The following is a 15,877-nucleotide window of genomic DNA, read 5'->3' as shown; positions in this document are numbered from 1 at the left end:
GAACAGATGAACAGCAATACAACGCTGATGTGAATGGGCCCTTAGTCTTTTGCAAGTTTCCCTATAATGTATATGAAGAAGGTATCATACAGCTCCATGGACTAAAAACACAAAAATGGGGTGAGGTGAAAAATGGTTTGGTTCTAAATCCATAAAATGACCTGTTTTTTTGCCACTATCAGTTGTATTTGCCTCCATTTTCTCCTCTGACAGGAGACTGAGCACAATTTGACGCAGCAGCCGATTTTAGAATAACGTCTGGTAGACCAGCAACACTACTACAATAATAACATCGTTTAGGCACAGACATTACGGCTCACTGATTCTCCTTTCTAATTGGCTGTGCTTGCTGTCAATCAGAGAATGGGGCAATCAGCGGACTGCTTGTGGCTTTACGGCTGCAAGGTAATTGGTTAATCCGGTGATGTTATTGAGTGCCCTGATTGGTTCACGTGTACATCACTCAGCACAGGCTGGGGGTGGTGGTCAGGTAGAGGCCGCGTTGGTACAGGAGCATCAGTTTGCGGTGCATGGACACAGGAGTCTGGGCAGTGCGAGTAGGACACACCGGTAGCACCGAGGCCTACATCAAAACATAGCCGGTAAGACTGAAAACAGAGTACGGTTCCTATTGAAGCGTGCAGGGGTAAGGGATGCGATTATATGTATTTATATACAGGAGTGCAGCGAATCACTACGTATCACTGCCCTCACATCTAAACTGCTGATGTGTGGAGTAAATAAAGCCACTCGTTTCTACAAAATGGGGCTCCATCTCCTGTACTAATCTGCATAGTGAATGAGCCTCTCACTGTGCGCTTTATGTTGTACCTAGGGAGCAGAAAGTGCCCATACATTCCTGATGCCAGCCACTTGTGTAGCAGATGGCATGGCACGAGAAGCGTCTTGTATTGCGGCTAATCAGAGTGATGTTGCTGGACGAGCATGTGTTTCTTCTAATGACCAGTTACGTAGTCTGTGATGTTCTAATAAAAGCTTCCTGCATAAAACTCTGCTGTTGAGGCTAGTGTATAAATAGCGTTGTTGGTGTTTGTTGTTTTTTGACACCGCTTATGTAAACTTTATAAAAATGCGTCCTTTTGTTTGCTTTTCATCAAATATTGAAGTTTTTATAATATACAAAGGGGCAGATTTATCAAGCCTGTCTCATAGAAAAATGTACTACATGGTAGCGTTATAGACTTGATGGATCTGGTGTCCGTTCCCCCCCCCCCCCCCCAACTTTATCAACTATAATCTGATGCCTGTAGCAACCAATCAGAGCTCCTCTTACAGTTTTAAAACTGCTCAGGAAAAATGAAAGCCAAGTTCTGATTGGTTGCTATGGGCAACAAGGACAGCTTTACTGTTGGTTTTAATAAATGAGGTGCAGTGTCTCTGACCTGGTGCTATTCCTGGCACTGCAGTGTGGAGTGGCAGGGATGGGGTGACGCATCTGCCAGTCTCCCCTATTCACTGGCTTCGCTGATGTCTAGTAATAGGCACTGGTACAGTGTTTTCTCCAGCTCTCTCAATGAGTTTTGATTTGAGGTTACCTCATAGAGACAATGCCTGATAGACTCACCATTATATTGCCTGTACGATACTAAGGAAATTCAGAAAACATGACCTGCTGGGAGTTTGTGAGGACTGTAAACCCTGTACTAGACCACCACTTACCCCTAGGGCCAATAGTGGTGTGGTCTGGAGTCATAATGGATAGTTCTACTACTACTACTACTACTCTCATCAGGCTAGTAGCGATAATATTTTTAGATGTTCTCCCCCCCCCCCTCCCGCTATTTCCTAAAATAAATGGCAAGGTTGTCATGTCGGTTGTCTAACCATTCCAACAACTGGACCCATAAAAAAAACCATTGTCCAAAAAATGTATGCATCTCAGTGCTGGCAATTTTCCCATGGCTCGAAATGTTGCACGGCCATTTTACTCATATGGTTGTTTAATTTGTAAAACAACTGCAGTAAATGTTGTAAAATAAAGGTCACTCCGCCCGCTGCTTTATGGCTGATGCTCTGCTGGTCCCCGTCAGTCTTTTGTTTACTTTTCCTGCAGCGATGACCTGTCGTAAATCCATGTGACTGCTGCAGCCAATCACTGGCTGCGCGGATTCCGCACTGACGGTCCGCTGCAATTTACAGTAAAATAAATGTAAATTGAATTTTAAAGTCCCATCCAGAAGTCGCTGAAACAATGTGCAAGGACTTGAGGGCATGTTGCGGCTTTTCAAATCCACAGCATGTCAGTTCTGTTGTGGCTTTTCGCTCCGGATCTCACCCTTTGCAATGCATTGGGTGAAATTCCCACCAAAACATGGCCTTAGTCCATGTTCAGACGTTGAGGGTTCTTTCAGGGTTTAGATGTGAATATTGCTTCCAATTTCTGATAAAATCCTGTAATCCGGTAGCAATGCATGTTATTGGGGTCTTTGATAACTTTATTCACACACTCGGGTAAATATCCTTGCAGAATAATGAACACTGCAGATTTTAAAATCCATAGCATGCTCATTATTTCCACTGATTTCCCAGTGAAAAGCTGCAGAATAACTCTGTTGAATTCCGCTGGCTAATCTGTGGTTGAAGTCAGAGTTCCTGCCGTGGCCTTCTGCCACAGATTTTCTAAAAGTGCTGTGCGAAAATGTCCTTAGCGTGTATTCACACGGTGCAGCTTTGCCATATGGCTGAAAACCGCACAGCAAAAATAAAATGCATGTGTTATCACGATTCACCGTGGTTCTGCAGTTAACAAGGAAACCGAGGCAAATCGCGGTAAAAACGCATGTGTTTTTGCGGTGTGGTTTTTACTGCGCCGCAAAGAAAATGCTGCAAAACCACACAGTGTGAGTTCACCATTAGAGGTTTAGGGTATGTGCACACGTAGTGACCAAAAACGTCTGAAAATACGGAGCTGTTTTCAAGGGAAAACAGCCCCTGATTTTCAGACGTTTTTTGAGCAACTCACGTTTTTCGCGGCATTTTTTACGTCCTTTTTTGGAGCTGTTTTCATTGGGGGGTCTATGAGAAAACGGCTCCAAAAACGTCCAAAGAAGTGTCCTGCACTTCTGATGCCGAGGCTGTATTTTTACGCTTCGTCGTTTGACAGCTGTCAAACGACGACGCGTAAATTACAGGTCGTCGGCACAGTACGTCGGCAAACCCATTCAAATGAATGGGCAGATGTTTGCCGACGTATTGTAGCCCTATTTTCAGACGTAAAACGCCTCGTTTACGTCTGAAAATAGGTCGTGTGAACCCAGCCTAACTAGGACTGCACAATAAGCCGAATTTGGAGTTTTTGTCCAGAGTTGTAAGTTGCTTGTTCCATGGGTTATCTTTAAAGGCAAATTCCCTGGCAGAACGTAAAAGCTTGTTCTAGAGGAGCTCCCCCTACCCCCATTCTCATTACTTTGTTGAAGATGTCGTTTTGGAGATCTTCAACTTCTGGCCATGGGGTAAAAGACTGGAATCACATGAGCATGTTACGTCCGTAATGGACGGAATGTATTTTGGCCACTAATCCCGGACCAAAAACACTGCAGGGAGCCGGGCTCCTGGTATCATAGTTATGTACGACGCTAGGAGTCCCTGCCTCGCTGCAGGACAACTGTCCCGTACTGTAATCATGTTTTCACCACGGGACAGTAGTTCCACGGAGAGGCAGGGACTCCTAGCGTCGTACATAAGTATGATACCAGGAGCCCGGCTCCCTGCACTGTGTTCAGTCCGGGATTAGTGGCCAAAATACGTTCCGTCCATTACGGACGTAATGTGCTCGTGTGATTCCAGGCTAAGAGAGGATCGGTGGTTCTCTGGAGCAGGCCCTGGGACGCGGGAGGACCGCTATGTTGGCAAAACTGCGTGTTTTGAATGGGATGTCGAGATTTTCCCTTTAATTGTGTTTTAGTGCTTACAGGATTTCTTCAAGTGGAGTAACAGCTGGTTTGATCTGCTTTACAAAGTATTTTATGTGTAAACTTTTATCTTTCAATGTTTATTATAGGTTTGGGACGTGTCCAGTGTGTAAACCAGCTCTGTGGTGACTGTGATTGTGCAATGTATCAACTATCTGTTGGGAAAGATGATGAACATGTGGATTATTGGGTCCCCCGAGTTCACCCCGAACGCTTTATTTGACTTCCATTTCACACCGTAAGTTTTTAACTGCTATATGATTATCATTACTATGGTTTTCAGTTGACTTCAGATTGTCTGGTTTGGAACAAATTCTAAATGTTTTTTTTTTTTAAACTGATTTTTTTTTTAATTTTTATTACAATATACTATGTGATAAATAGTTTATCAAAGTTTACATTCTGATAACACATGACAATACTCTAAATTTTATGCCTGACTTGATTAAAGGAACTGGTCAAACAAATAATCTGATCGGCTGGTATCTTGTTATAGAGCTGGAGGAGCTGAGTAGATATATCGTTTTGTGCAAAGATTTACAGGATACCCTGTCATATATTGCTTCAAATCCCTGCTAACCCTGGGCTTAAAGGGGTTTTCCAGAACCTGACCTGTAATGGTCTGTGACTTTTCAAATTACTCACGCTGGAGAATCTGTACGGTCTTCCCGATCGCATTGCGGGTCACGTGACGCCAACCCCATCTGAATTTCACTCTTCCAGTGATTTCCTGTCCGTTCACTGTACACACTTCCTTCCGGCCTGCTCGATGTACGGAGTGTCATTACTGACGTCATGTACAAGGTTGGGGGCCGGATAGGCTCAATAATACACAGAGCATGCGTGCTTCTAACTAACTTTCCTCCACACATGCTCGGGCTGAGGAATCTGGCAGTGGTTTTCTATCTTCTCCCTATTGAAAACAGGAATTCTCGGCTGAGCATTCTTATGTATGGGGGAATCGTTAGGATTATCTGTCAGCCTCGGCATTCGGCCAACAGCTCTCTAAAGTGTATTGCCGGCCTTAGTCAGAAATGCTGACGAGCTGGGGTGCTTTCTGTTGACAATCCTATGTGGTTGTTTTATATAAGGATGAAGAGAATACAAAACCGCTTTTCAAGTCGTCTCGGCTTGTGCAGAACAATGCCCTAGTGATTTGCTTTGTCCTAGTGTTAAGCATTGATTAGATTTCTAGAGCTAGTTTCTATAGATTGCATGTTTTATTTATGGCCTGCTAAAGCTTTGCTCTTATCCGTGTCCATTTCTTAAAACACTGACATAGAATTGCTATGCTACATCTTATCTAAATGGATTCAGAACAAAAACTGATGACCAGTAGACTGGTCGTCATCTGTAATTCACCTCATTGACCTCAATGATTTAAAATAAAAAACCAAAAACAAACCTGATGAATCAGTCTTGAGTCCATTTTACACGGGCCAATGATCGGGCAAACGAGTGTTCATACGAGTGCTTGTTCCTGAACATTTCCCTGTGTAAACAGCGCAGCAATTAGCCAATGAACGAGCAAACAGTCATTTATTGGCTGATCGCATCTTATCGGCGAAGAAAAATCGATGCTAGTTGGTAGCACTCCGTGTGTAAATCGATTGTGCTGCCGACCAGATACGAATGTATAAGGAATAACAATCGTTCGTCTCCATAGATTGTGAACATTGCTCCAAGTATATGGCGCTAAGGGCATGACCACACGTGGCGGATTTCCTCCGCAACTGTCCGCATCAATGCCGCACAGAATCTGCGTCGCAGATTCTGCTGCGGATCTGCACAAAATGTGCAGAAAATTGATGCGGACTAGCTGCTGCGGACTGCGGGAAAAGTGCTTCCCTTCTCCCTATCAGTGCAGGATAGAGAGAAGGGACAGCACTTTCCCTAGTGAAAGTAAAATAATTTCATACTTACCGCCAGTTGTCTTGGTGACGCGTCCCTCTTTCGGCATCCAGCCCGACCTCCCTGGATGACGCGCCAGTCCATGTGACCGCTGCAGCCTGTGCTTGGCCTGTGATTGGCTGCAGCCGTCACTTAGACTGAAACGTCATCCTGGGAGGCCGGACTGGAGACAGACGCAGGGAGTTCTCGGTAAGTATGAACTTATATGTTTTTTTACAGATACATGTATATTGAGATCGGTAGTCACTGTCCCGGGTGCAGAAACAGTTACTGCCGATCGCTTAACTCTTTCAGCACCCTGGACAGTGACTATTTACAGACGTCTCCTAGCAACGCTCCCGTCATTACGGGAGCCCCATTGACTTCCTCAGTCTGGCTGTAGACCTAGAAATACATAGGTCCAGCCAGAATGAAGAAATGTCATGGTAGTAAAACCAATACGCTCCGCAGCACACATAAGATCTGCGGACTTCATTGCGGAATTTTGACTCTCCATTGAAGTCAATGGAGAAATTCCGCCATGAGTCCGCCACTGCTCCGCAACAGACAGAGCATGCTGCGGACACCAAATTCCGCTCCGCAGCCTATGCTCCGCAGCGGAATTTTACGCCTCGTCTAAACGAACACTGCTAAATTAAAGTGTAAGTCAATGGACAAACGGCACCGCTGCGGATTAACGCTGCGGAGTGTCCGCAGCGGAATTTAAGTGAAATTCCGCCACGTGTGAACCCGCCCTAACGAGTGTCAGTCGACGTGCTGTATCATTGATAGGCACTTGCTTACTGTCCAGGAGATCCGGCCATGTAAAAGCACCTTTAGTGCTTGAAGCAACTTTTTTTTATTTTTTAAGAATAAATAAATTTAGAAGATATCGACCCACATTTACAAACATTGACGTAACTTAAACCAGTCTTCATAAAGGAGATATTTGGTGTGTTTTGAACTATCTCTGAGAGGCAGAAAAAACAATTGTGCAAATTTACAATTTACACCATTTTCACGCCTTACACGTTATTTGACTAAAACAATTTCTACTTGGAGACCATGCCCACTTTTCTTGTCATTTGAAAACTGACCAGAAAGGTTTTAGCGCAAATCATAACCTGTCAAAGTGCATGATAATTGTGGGCCATCGTCTTTTTAGTCCGATTTTACTATTTCAAAGAAGCCTTTAAAGGGAACCTGTCACCAGCATTTCACCTAATGAACTCTATTCACCCCTTGCTGGCCGCTGCTGTCAAAAGTTTTTTTGTCGTCATCCCCTCTCCTAAACTCCTCCGACCGTAAATAAGCGTCTGCAAACATTTTGCGCATTTTATGGTAATCTGTCAGTCTTGTTCGTTCCTGTTTTGTCCGCCCACCGCTAAAAACTCCCTTCCTGAATGCCATGCACCAGAACAGGCCATTGATGCGCGATTTTTTGTGTGTGCTGGGAGGGAGGCGAGGAGCTGTCAGTCAAAAGTAAGGAAGTGGGGTTAATGCAGAGAGACTTGGGGAATGAAGTCATATCTTCAAATTAAGAAATGACTCATGCTCATTAGCATACACTGCAGGAACACAAAAACAGAATACTGAAGGTACAGAGCCTATGTAGAAGATACTAGGTTGCATAAAAGTTTTTTTTTGTTTTTTTTTTTTTTTAATACCCACTACCACCAGGTATTTAATAGTTGAAATGCTGGCTTTAAGGCTATATGTATTTGTTCGGTATAGCTATGTGATTGTACTACAAGCTGACTGTGTTTTTTGCTTATTCCTGCAGGAATACAAAGAAGGTTTCTCTGCTCGTACTAGCTGGCCTCCAATGCCTCTGCAGTCACTCCTCAAATCCGCACACCGTTTAATACATAAGTTGTCATGGAAGCTGGCCATAGTTGCCAAGAGGAAACTTCTTGTATAAAATCCTCCTCCTCGGTCTGTGTAACACTGGGTGAGGTTCCCCATGATGGAGAATCTGCTAAAGTAGATATTCTACCAATACAGACCGGATCATGTGTGGATCAGCAAACTACGGGAAAGCAGAAAAAAAATCCCTTCAAATTCTTTGGAGGGAGAAAGAGTATTTGTACTCTACCCAGCTTCTTTGGAGGAAAGCATAAAGGTTTAGGAAAAGGTAACTCAAAGAAATCAGTGAGTAAAAGCAAGACCCATGATGGCATCAGTGATGTGCATGCGGAGGATGAAAAAGGTTACTCCAATAATACTGTCGGCAGATATCATGGAGGTGATCTTTCCACTTCAGGCAGTACTCTTCCCAGCTCTCATAGTGCAGAGTCTGGTATTACTTTACCTGTTAAGCTTGACTTCAATTTCCAGGATATATCCCCAATGGGAAGCACAGAATGCTTTGAAAAAAAGCTGAATGGAGATAAAGCCTTCTCGTTTCCCAGACCAAAGAAAGGGCTGAAGGGATTCTTTAGTAGCATCCGTCGTTACAAAAAAAACAAAACCCATGACCCAGAAAAGTGTGAGCGATATGACCATATTACACAAAGTGTCATATTAGAGCAATTAAATAGATATTCATCAGAAGATGTCGGTCTGCAAGACCACGGTGAGCAACCAAAGATCAGCAGCATAAACTCTGATATATCAACAGAGTCCTCGTTGAATGTACCGCAGTGTGAGGCAGAAGAGATTCCTGTTTCTTCAGTTAGCATGTCTGACATTACACCTCACACAACTGACGAATTGCATGTAGAAACCAATGACGTTCCTTCTGTAGACGAAAATCATGCCAGTGATTCTAAACCTGATGGCTTTATTGAATGTTCTGATCCTAAAGATGCATTTGCTGACAGTGGAAATTCTGATGCTATAGACAGAGGAGTTCTTCCTTCTGCTGGTGACCAGCTAAGCCTGGTGTTTGAGGACGTTTCATCCCTGAAGAGTTTTGACTCCCTTACCGGTTGTGGAGATATCATTGCTGAACAGGACATTGACAACATCAGTGAGGATTCAATTTTCGTAGAAAGAAGTAGAGAGACCACAAAAAGAAGCTCTTGCCTTGTTACTTATCAGGGAGGAGGTGAGGAGATGGCAACACCGGATGACATGGAGGAAGAGTACCTTCAGCAGCTGTTAGAAAATGGCCATGAAGCCGATTCTAGCTATGAAATGGAAGAGGAAAAAGAGCATGACAATATGTCTAAAAGCTGTACTGAATTGGAACCTAATGCTTACGCTATGGCTGCTGAAGATGCCTTTGTTGACAGGAGTGATCTTAGTAACACAGAATTGTTAACGCCTCAAAGTGATCAGCAAGAATCTGCTCCAAATAGCGATGAAGGGTACTATGACTCTACTACTCCTGGTCATGATGACGAGGGTGGACAAGGCTTTTCACATAAAGAACGTCTTCCCAGAGACAGCTACAGTGGAGATGCACTTTATGAGTTTTATGAGCCGGACGACAGTATAATAAGCCCTGCACCTGGTGGAGAGTCTTTGTATGACAACAAAACAATGTGCTCTGAAATATTTGATCAGTTTTTTGACTTTAGTCTTCCTTTAGACAATGGATTCATTCAGAATGTTGAACACAAAAAGGGAGCAACGGAGACAGAAGAGGAACGGTTGGCAGTGATTCAAAAACAGTTATTGTTCTGGGAAAGGCAACGAGAAGCTGCAATGAAAGGAATGGATCATCAAAGTAAAGATACTTTTTCCAAAGAGAAGAAAAACATTGAATGTGAAATTAGAAATGCTAACTTAACTCGCAAGAACAAGGGCAGCCTTATTAAGGAACAATATGTATTACCAAATGTGAACCAAGATGGAGTTGAGAAAGGAATACAACGAGCCCAACCTGAGAAACGTGGCCGGAAAGACCTCAAGGAAACTTCTTTAGACACTAAAAAACAGGGGGGTTACAAACAGGACCTCAAGGGAAATGGCTTTGTAGTAGATTCTGGTTTTGAGTTGAATGTTGATAGCCTTGGAACTCAAGATCAGAGCGTAACAAGAATGACCAATGTTAATAAACTTTCCAACCCGAATGTCACCCCTTTGGATCACATTGAGAATGTTTTTGATTCTGACTTTTCCTCTATTTCTGGATATAGTCACGAAAATGAATGTGAGCAGGCTGTGAACTTTTCTCAGACGCTTGTTGAGTTTGCCAACAATGGCATGTTATTTTCAAGTATTTCTGAAAGGCTTGGTAGTGCTGGTACAGGATCTTCTTTCCATCACCATCTGAATGCTCTTCCTACTATGGTAACCTTTGATATTGTTGATGTAGAAAATGAAGGCGAGTGTGAACAACAGTTAGACCGAAGTCCAGACGAAGATGTTTCATCATTTGAGGGTTTTGATCACAGCTATGTACAAGAGTCACTGGCTGAATGTGATGAGCAGCTATTGCAGATGGACTCTCATCATTCTTTCCAGAGTTATAACTGGGGAGTGACAAGTCTTCCTCGTCACTTGGACCAATATAAGCTAAGTCCTTCGAGTCCAGTTCCCCTTTCATTCAACAGAAGAAGCAAGTCTCTTGACACCGAGTGTCTAGAGATAGAACTTGGTACTTTGCATGTCTCAAAGAATGGCCTGAAATCCTATGATGATCTTGTTCCTTGGGAGGATGGAAAGAATTCTTGGCGATGTGAAGTTTCTTGTATACCAGAAGGGTCAACTTTTAATAGGTGTAATATTTTAGAGCAAATTGTTCCAACAAATGGGCAATTTGAAACCTACGCACCAATGCTGCCTTTAAAACAGGGCTATAGCAGAGAGCCTCAGGGTTCTAGTTCAAGTAGCCAGATGCCAGTGGACACTAGACAGATGGCAAACACTACAGACCTTTTACAGTGTAACACTAGACAGCCCCAAGAGGGCACTAGCTCCTGTCAATTCTCCAGAGAAAACACGACAAAGAAGCTTGCTCGCGTCCCACCACTGGAAGAGCAGAGGGAAATAAATATAGATTATAGTTATGAGTATCACACCCCACAAAAACAAACTAAGATTAAACCAGTGGGCGTTACACAAGCAATGCCCCAACCACACAAACAAGAAAACGTCAACTCATTACCAGACTATCTGGAAGTGTTTGGGCCAACCAAGAAAGGGAGCTTGGACCACAGGGGAACATCTGCAAATGAATGGAGTAACCATTACAGTGAATGTTCAAACGGCTAAATTATTTTGTAAACAAATTTTTGTGCTTTTACTAGAAATCCTATTAGGGAATTGGCAGGTCTATAGACGCTTAGAGCGAGGCTTAAAGAGGCACTGTCACCAGATTATAATTTCCCTATCTTGTGCATAATATGATCGGCGCTGTAATGTAGATTACAGCTGTGTTTTTTTATTTTATTTAGAAAAACGATCATTTTTGACGGAGTTATGACCTATTTTAGCTTTATGCTAATGAGTTTCTCAATGGACAACTGGGTGTGTTTTACTTTTTGACCAAGTGGGCGTTATGGAGAGAAGTGCATGACGCTGACCAATCAGCATCATACACTTCTCCCCATTCATTTACACAGCAGATAGAGTTCTTATTACATCACTATGTGCAGCCACATAAACACACAGTAACATTACTGCAGTGTCCTGACAATGAATATACATTACCTCCAGCCAGGACGTGATGTCTGTTCAGAATCCTGACACTTCGCTAACGTTTCTGTGAGATTTACAGCAAGACGAACTTAATCTCGCGAGATTACGATGTAACCTGTCATTTAAAACGAGATTACGTTTGCCTTGCTGTAAATCTCACAAACGCTACAGAAGTGTCAGGATTCTGAATACACCTCACCACCTGGCTGCAGGTAATGTATATTCATTGTCAGGACACTGCAGTAATGTTACTGTGTGTTTATGTGGCTGCACATAGTGATGTAATAAGAACTCTATCTGCTGTGTAAATGAATGGGGAGAAGTGTATGACGCTGATTGGTCAGCGTCATACACTTCTCTCCACAACGCCCACTTGGTCAAAAAGTAAAACACGCCCAGTTATCCATTAAGAAAGTCCTTAGCATAAAGCTAAAATAGGTCATAACTGTCAAAAATGATCGTTTTTCTAAATAAAAAACACTGCTGTAATCTACATTACAGCGACGATCACATCATGTACAATATAGGGCACCTATAATGTGGTGACAGAGCCTCTTTAAATAGTTGAGCCAAAACTGAATGGAAGCATCTTGTATACATTTCTGCTAAATGCAATATTTTTTCATTATTTATTTAATTTAGTATTTAACCACACAATTGCAACATGTTTTGCTAACTCACTGCTTTTTGTGGTTATTTATTCTATCAGGTTGTTTAGATTTGGGTTTATCTAGCACCGAGGTGGTTACAAACCTCCTTATAAGTTGATTGTTTCGCTAGCTTAGTCTTCTAACTTCTAATGCAATTGAATACCACACCGCAGTGCTTTAAATCTTCGATTTGTCCTCTGTAATCAAAAGAAGAAAAAAATATGGTATAGATGAGCCTGAACACAAAGGCTGCAGCACTTAAAGGGGTTGTCCACTTCTGAACAACTGATGACCTAGCCACCAGATAGGTCATTCGTATATAATCGGTTCTGGTCCCACATGTTATGGCCCATTATGCGATCTACAGAGCTGGAAGCAGTACTGCATTTCGGCTGCTATTCACTGGCTGGAGCCAACTGCTTCCGGCATGTACGTCCAGTTCTCTGAGGCCGCCAGAACGGCTTAACTGTGCGGGGGGCTGAGTGTCGGACCCCCACAGATCAGGTACTAATGACCTATCTGGTGGATAAGTCCTCAGTTGACCACCCGTTTAAGTTGTGTACTCTGATATTCTGCAGAAGCTCAGACACAGCACTGTATAATACACACTGCAGCTGCTGTAGAACCTCTTTGTAAAAATACAATACTACTGTACATTAGTGGTTGACACGAGAGAACTTCCCGCAAATATGATCAGCACACAGCTGCAGGAAGAGACTAGTGCCGCTCATCTTTGTATAATCGTCCGTTTCTGACATTGGTGTGAAGTTTATACAAATGTAATTTATAGATATGTCATCACAATTTCCATTGATGTGCATTACAATTAAATGAACAAATCCTGTATGCAAGTGCTATGAGGCTTGGTGCACAGTCTTCTTCAAATAAGAAGCCCACAAATGCAACATGACGTAATTTCCTCAATAGATTTTTCTTATGCGTGAGGTACCTGCAGACGAACAACGACATTTGTATGGTAAAGGGAACAAGGAAGGCTTCCTTTATCTAGTTATTTGTTTTGGATTTAGTCGTTTGTTATATACGAAGGCCTCATGCGCACAGCCGTACCCGTAATCCCTGCCTGCGATTGTGGGCACAGCCGACCGCCAAGGGCTGCAGCCCGCATTTTTGGGCCGAAAAATAGGACATGCTCCATAATTCCCGGAACAGTTCTACGGCACGGACACCTATCCGTAGCGATACGGAAAAGTGTCTGCGGCCAATAGAACTGAATGGGTCCGTAATTGCGAACCGTGTTGTGGTTTGCAATGTTGGAGATTTTTTTTTTTTTTTTACTGTCGTGTGCATGGGGCCTAAATTTGTAGGGAAATTATATTTATAAATGCTAAACTTTTTAAAGTCAAACATGGTGCAAAAAAACCTAGACCCTTTTTAAGGGATTGTCCAGGATTAAAAACCCATGGCTGCTTTCTTCCAGAAACCGCACCGCATCTGTCCACAGGTTGTGTGTGGCATTGCAACTGATCAATGGACCTGAGCTGTGATACCATACACAACCCATGGGTAGGTTTGATGCGGTTTTTGGAAGAGGGACAACTTTTTCAGGTTTTTTTTGATCCTGCATAACCCCTTTTTAAGTAGGACATCTGACATTAGCCATTTGTAACCTGTGAACTGACAGACCTTTTATGTTTGAGTAGTGATCCCCACGCCATTTGTTAAATTCAAGAGCATAATGTGGACCCTTTTTATTCTCAAAGGTGTAGCTGCCTGGTTGAAATCTCAAGAATTGCTCTCATGTATGTCATCCCACTTCTGCAAAAACAGTTTTTTTTTTTTTTTTTTTTTTGTATTTTTAATGTCATTATAGTCTTCTTCATTAAAGTGGAACTCTTCATAGAAGGTGAACGGTATTAATTTAATAGCTTGTGTATTGGGCCTTGAATTGTACTATAGGTCCCGCTATGCCCATGAGCCGTAAATCTATTAACCAAGCTTTCTTTCTAGGTTTAGCCAACATATTGATCTTTGTCAATGTGGCCTCCATTCCAGCAAATACTATTTAAGTCTTCCCATAGCAGTGATGTTCTCAATTTCCATGCTTCTGGTTGTCTCTTTCAAATGTCAAATTTTTGTTTCTGCACTCTTTAATACAAACTTCCATTGCTGTGAGAATTGAGCTGCACCCATGGGCTTCATCATGCCAGATCCTTTATCCCCTCTAAAGATTAGCGTGACCGGAGGTGCCTTATTCCCCTTTCCCTATTGAGAATAGCAGTAGCGTTGTTTGGTCCCACCTATTAAAAACTTGAAGATGAAGGGATCAGTGCAGAGTTACTGAAAGGACGGCACATTAAGAAGCAAGCCGATACAATAAATAAGCACTCTAAAGTGATCATTTTGGCAAGTAGTTCCTGGGGTGGGGGCTCATATGTTTAACCTCACTACGTGAATACCACGATTGACCTTGAATTTATACTTTAATGGGATGCTACAGATTAGATTACTTTATTCCAGTTACTCCCTATGCAGCTTTCATACACACCTGGATAATAATAAATGTTCTAAAAAATAAAATCCGTCCCTCACCATTCACCTGCAACCCCCCCGCCCCCCCCCCCCCCCCAAGAAAAACATACACCATTTGTTAGACTGAGGCTATGGTCACATGCTGAGTCAAAGATGTCTGAAAATACAGAGCTGTTTTCAAGGGAAAACAGCTCCTGATTTTCAGACTTTTTTTTTTTTAAGCCACTTGCGATTTTCGCTGTGTTTTTTTTTTTTTTTTATGGCCTTTTTTGGAGCTGTTTTCAATAGTCTATGAAAAACCTGCTCCAAAAAAATCCCAAGAAGTGACCTGTACTTCTTTTTCGCGGGCGCATAAAAAAAAAAACCCATCTGAACAGAACACCGGTTTTTCCATTGCAATCACTGGGCAGACGTTTGGAGGCGTTCTGATTCCGATTTATCGGGCCATGTGAATATATCCTGATTTGGTTTGTGTTTTGTACAAGTAATCAAGTACTGTGCCTGGACAGCTTTGGGTGTGTTTACATCCGCATATTGGTTCCGTCAGACCTTTCCGTCAGGGGAACTCCTCAACGGAAAGACGAATGGTAATTGATTTCAATGGTAATGCTTCTGTTGCTAATGGTTTCCGTTCTGTAAGGTTTCCGTTTATTGACAATAGCGCAGTCGACTACGCTATTCCGTCAAACACAAACCTTACGGGACGGAGACAAATGGAAACCATGTGCAATGGAAGCATAACCATTGAAATCAATGGAAACTGAACGCTGATGTGAACAGGCCATTTAATCTAATCTCTGGAGACCAGAGATTGGGGTGTGCGTGGGTGTGTGTTTTTTAGATGCAGAAAATATACATACATATTTGATTATTAGGTTACAAACTAGGTACAGCTTAAAGAAGGGCTCTTTCATGACATATCTGATAATGAAGTCTTTCCAATTGGGACAGGGGAGCTCTAGCCCCAGCTGCGGGTAAATGCCAGTGTCTGGAGATTGAGCTCCGTGCCTTTTGCCGCACAGTATGCAAAGGACTGACGCCTTGCAAGATTTTAACTGTCCCCTTGTGCTTGCAGACAAGTTCCTACAGATTTAAACACGACTGCTACTTTTAAAGGTTGATGTCAGTTTGGTCATTTGTATATAGCTTGTCCTGTGTAAAGTGTCCCCTCTGGGACACCATTATATTGTTTTTGCTTATGAAAATTTCAAAAGAAGGTGTTTTGTTTTGTTTTTCTTAGGCACTATGGCAAGCTTGGATTTTTTCAATGTGGACATGGACCAGAATAATTTTATTTTCCCTATTTTGGTTTTTTATATATGTTAT

The 15,877-nt window shown here is 42.5% G+C and overlaps 1 protein-coding gene across 1 annotated transcript; it reads left to right on the top strand.

Annotated features, from left to right (window-relative positions):
- The first annotated feature begins 446 nt into the window (after positions 1-446).
- On the top strand, positions 447-11,204 carry AMER1 (APC membrane recruitment protein 1). The gene is made up of 3 exons (XM_075835745.1): positions 447-602; positions 4,022-4,170; positions 7,606-11,204. Exon 3 carries the CDS (start codon positions 7,701-7,703, stop codon positions 10,983-10,985), a length of 3,285 nt encoding a protein of 1,094 aa, XP_075691860.1. The 5' UTR covers positions 447-602; positions 4,022-4,170; positions 7,606-7,700; the 3' UTR covers positions 10,986-11,204.
- The last annotated feature ends 4,673 nt before the right edge of the window (positions 11,205-15,877 follow it).

This window comes from Rhinoderma darwinii, chromosome 8, assembly GCF_050947455.1.
Source record: "Rhinoderma darwinii isolate aRhiDar2 chromosome 8, aRhiDar2.hap1, whole genome shotgun sequence".
Lineage (NCBI taxonomy): Eukaryota > Metazoa > Chordata > Amphibia > Anura > Rhinodermatidae > Rhinoderma > Rhinoderma darwinii.
This window is presented reverse-complemented; position numbering and strand designations above follow the sequence as displayed.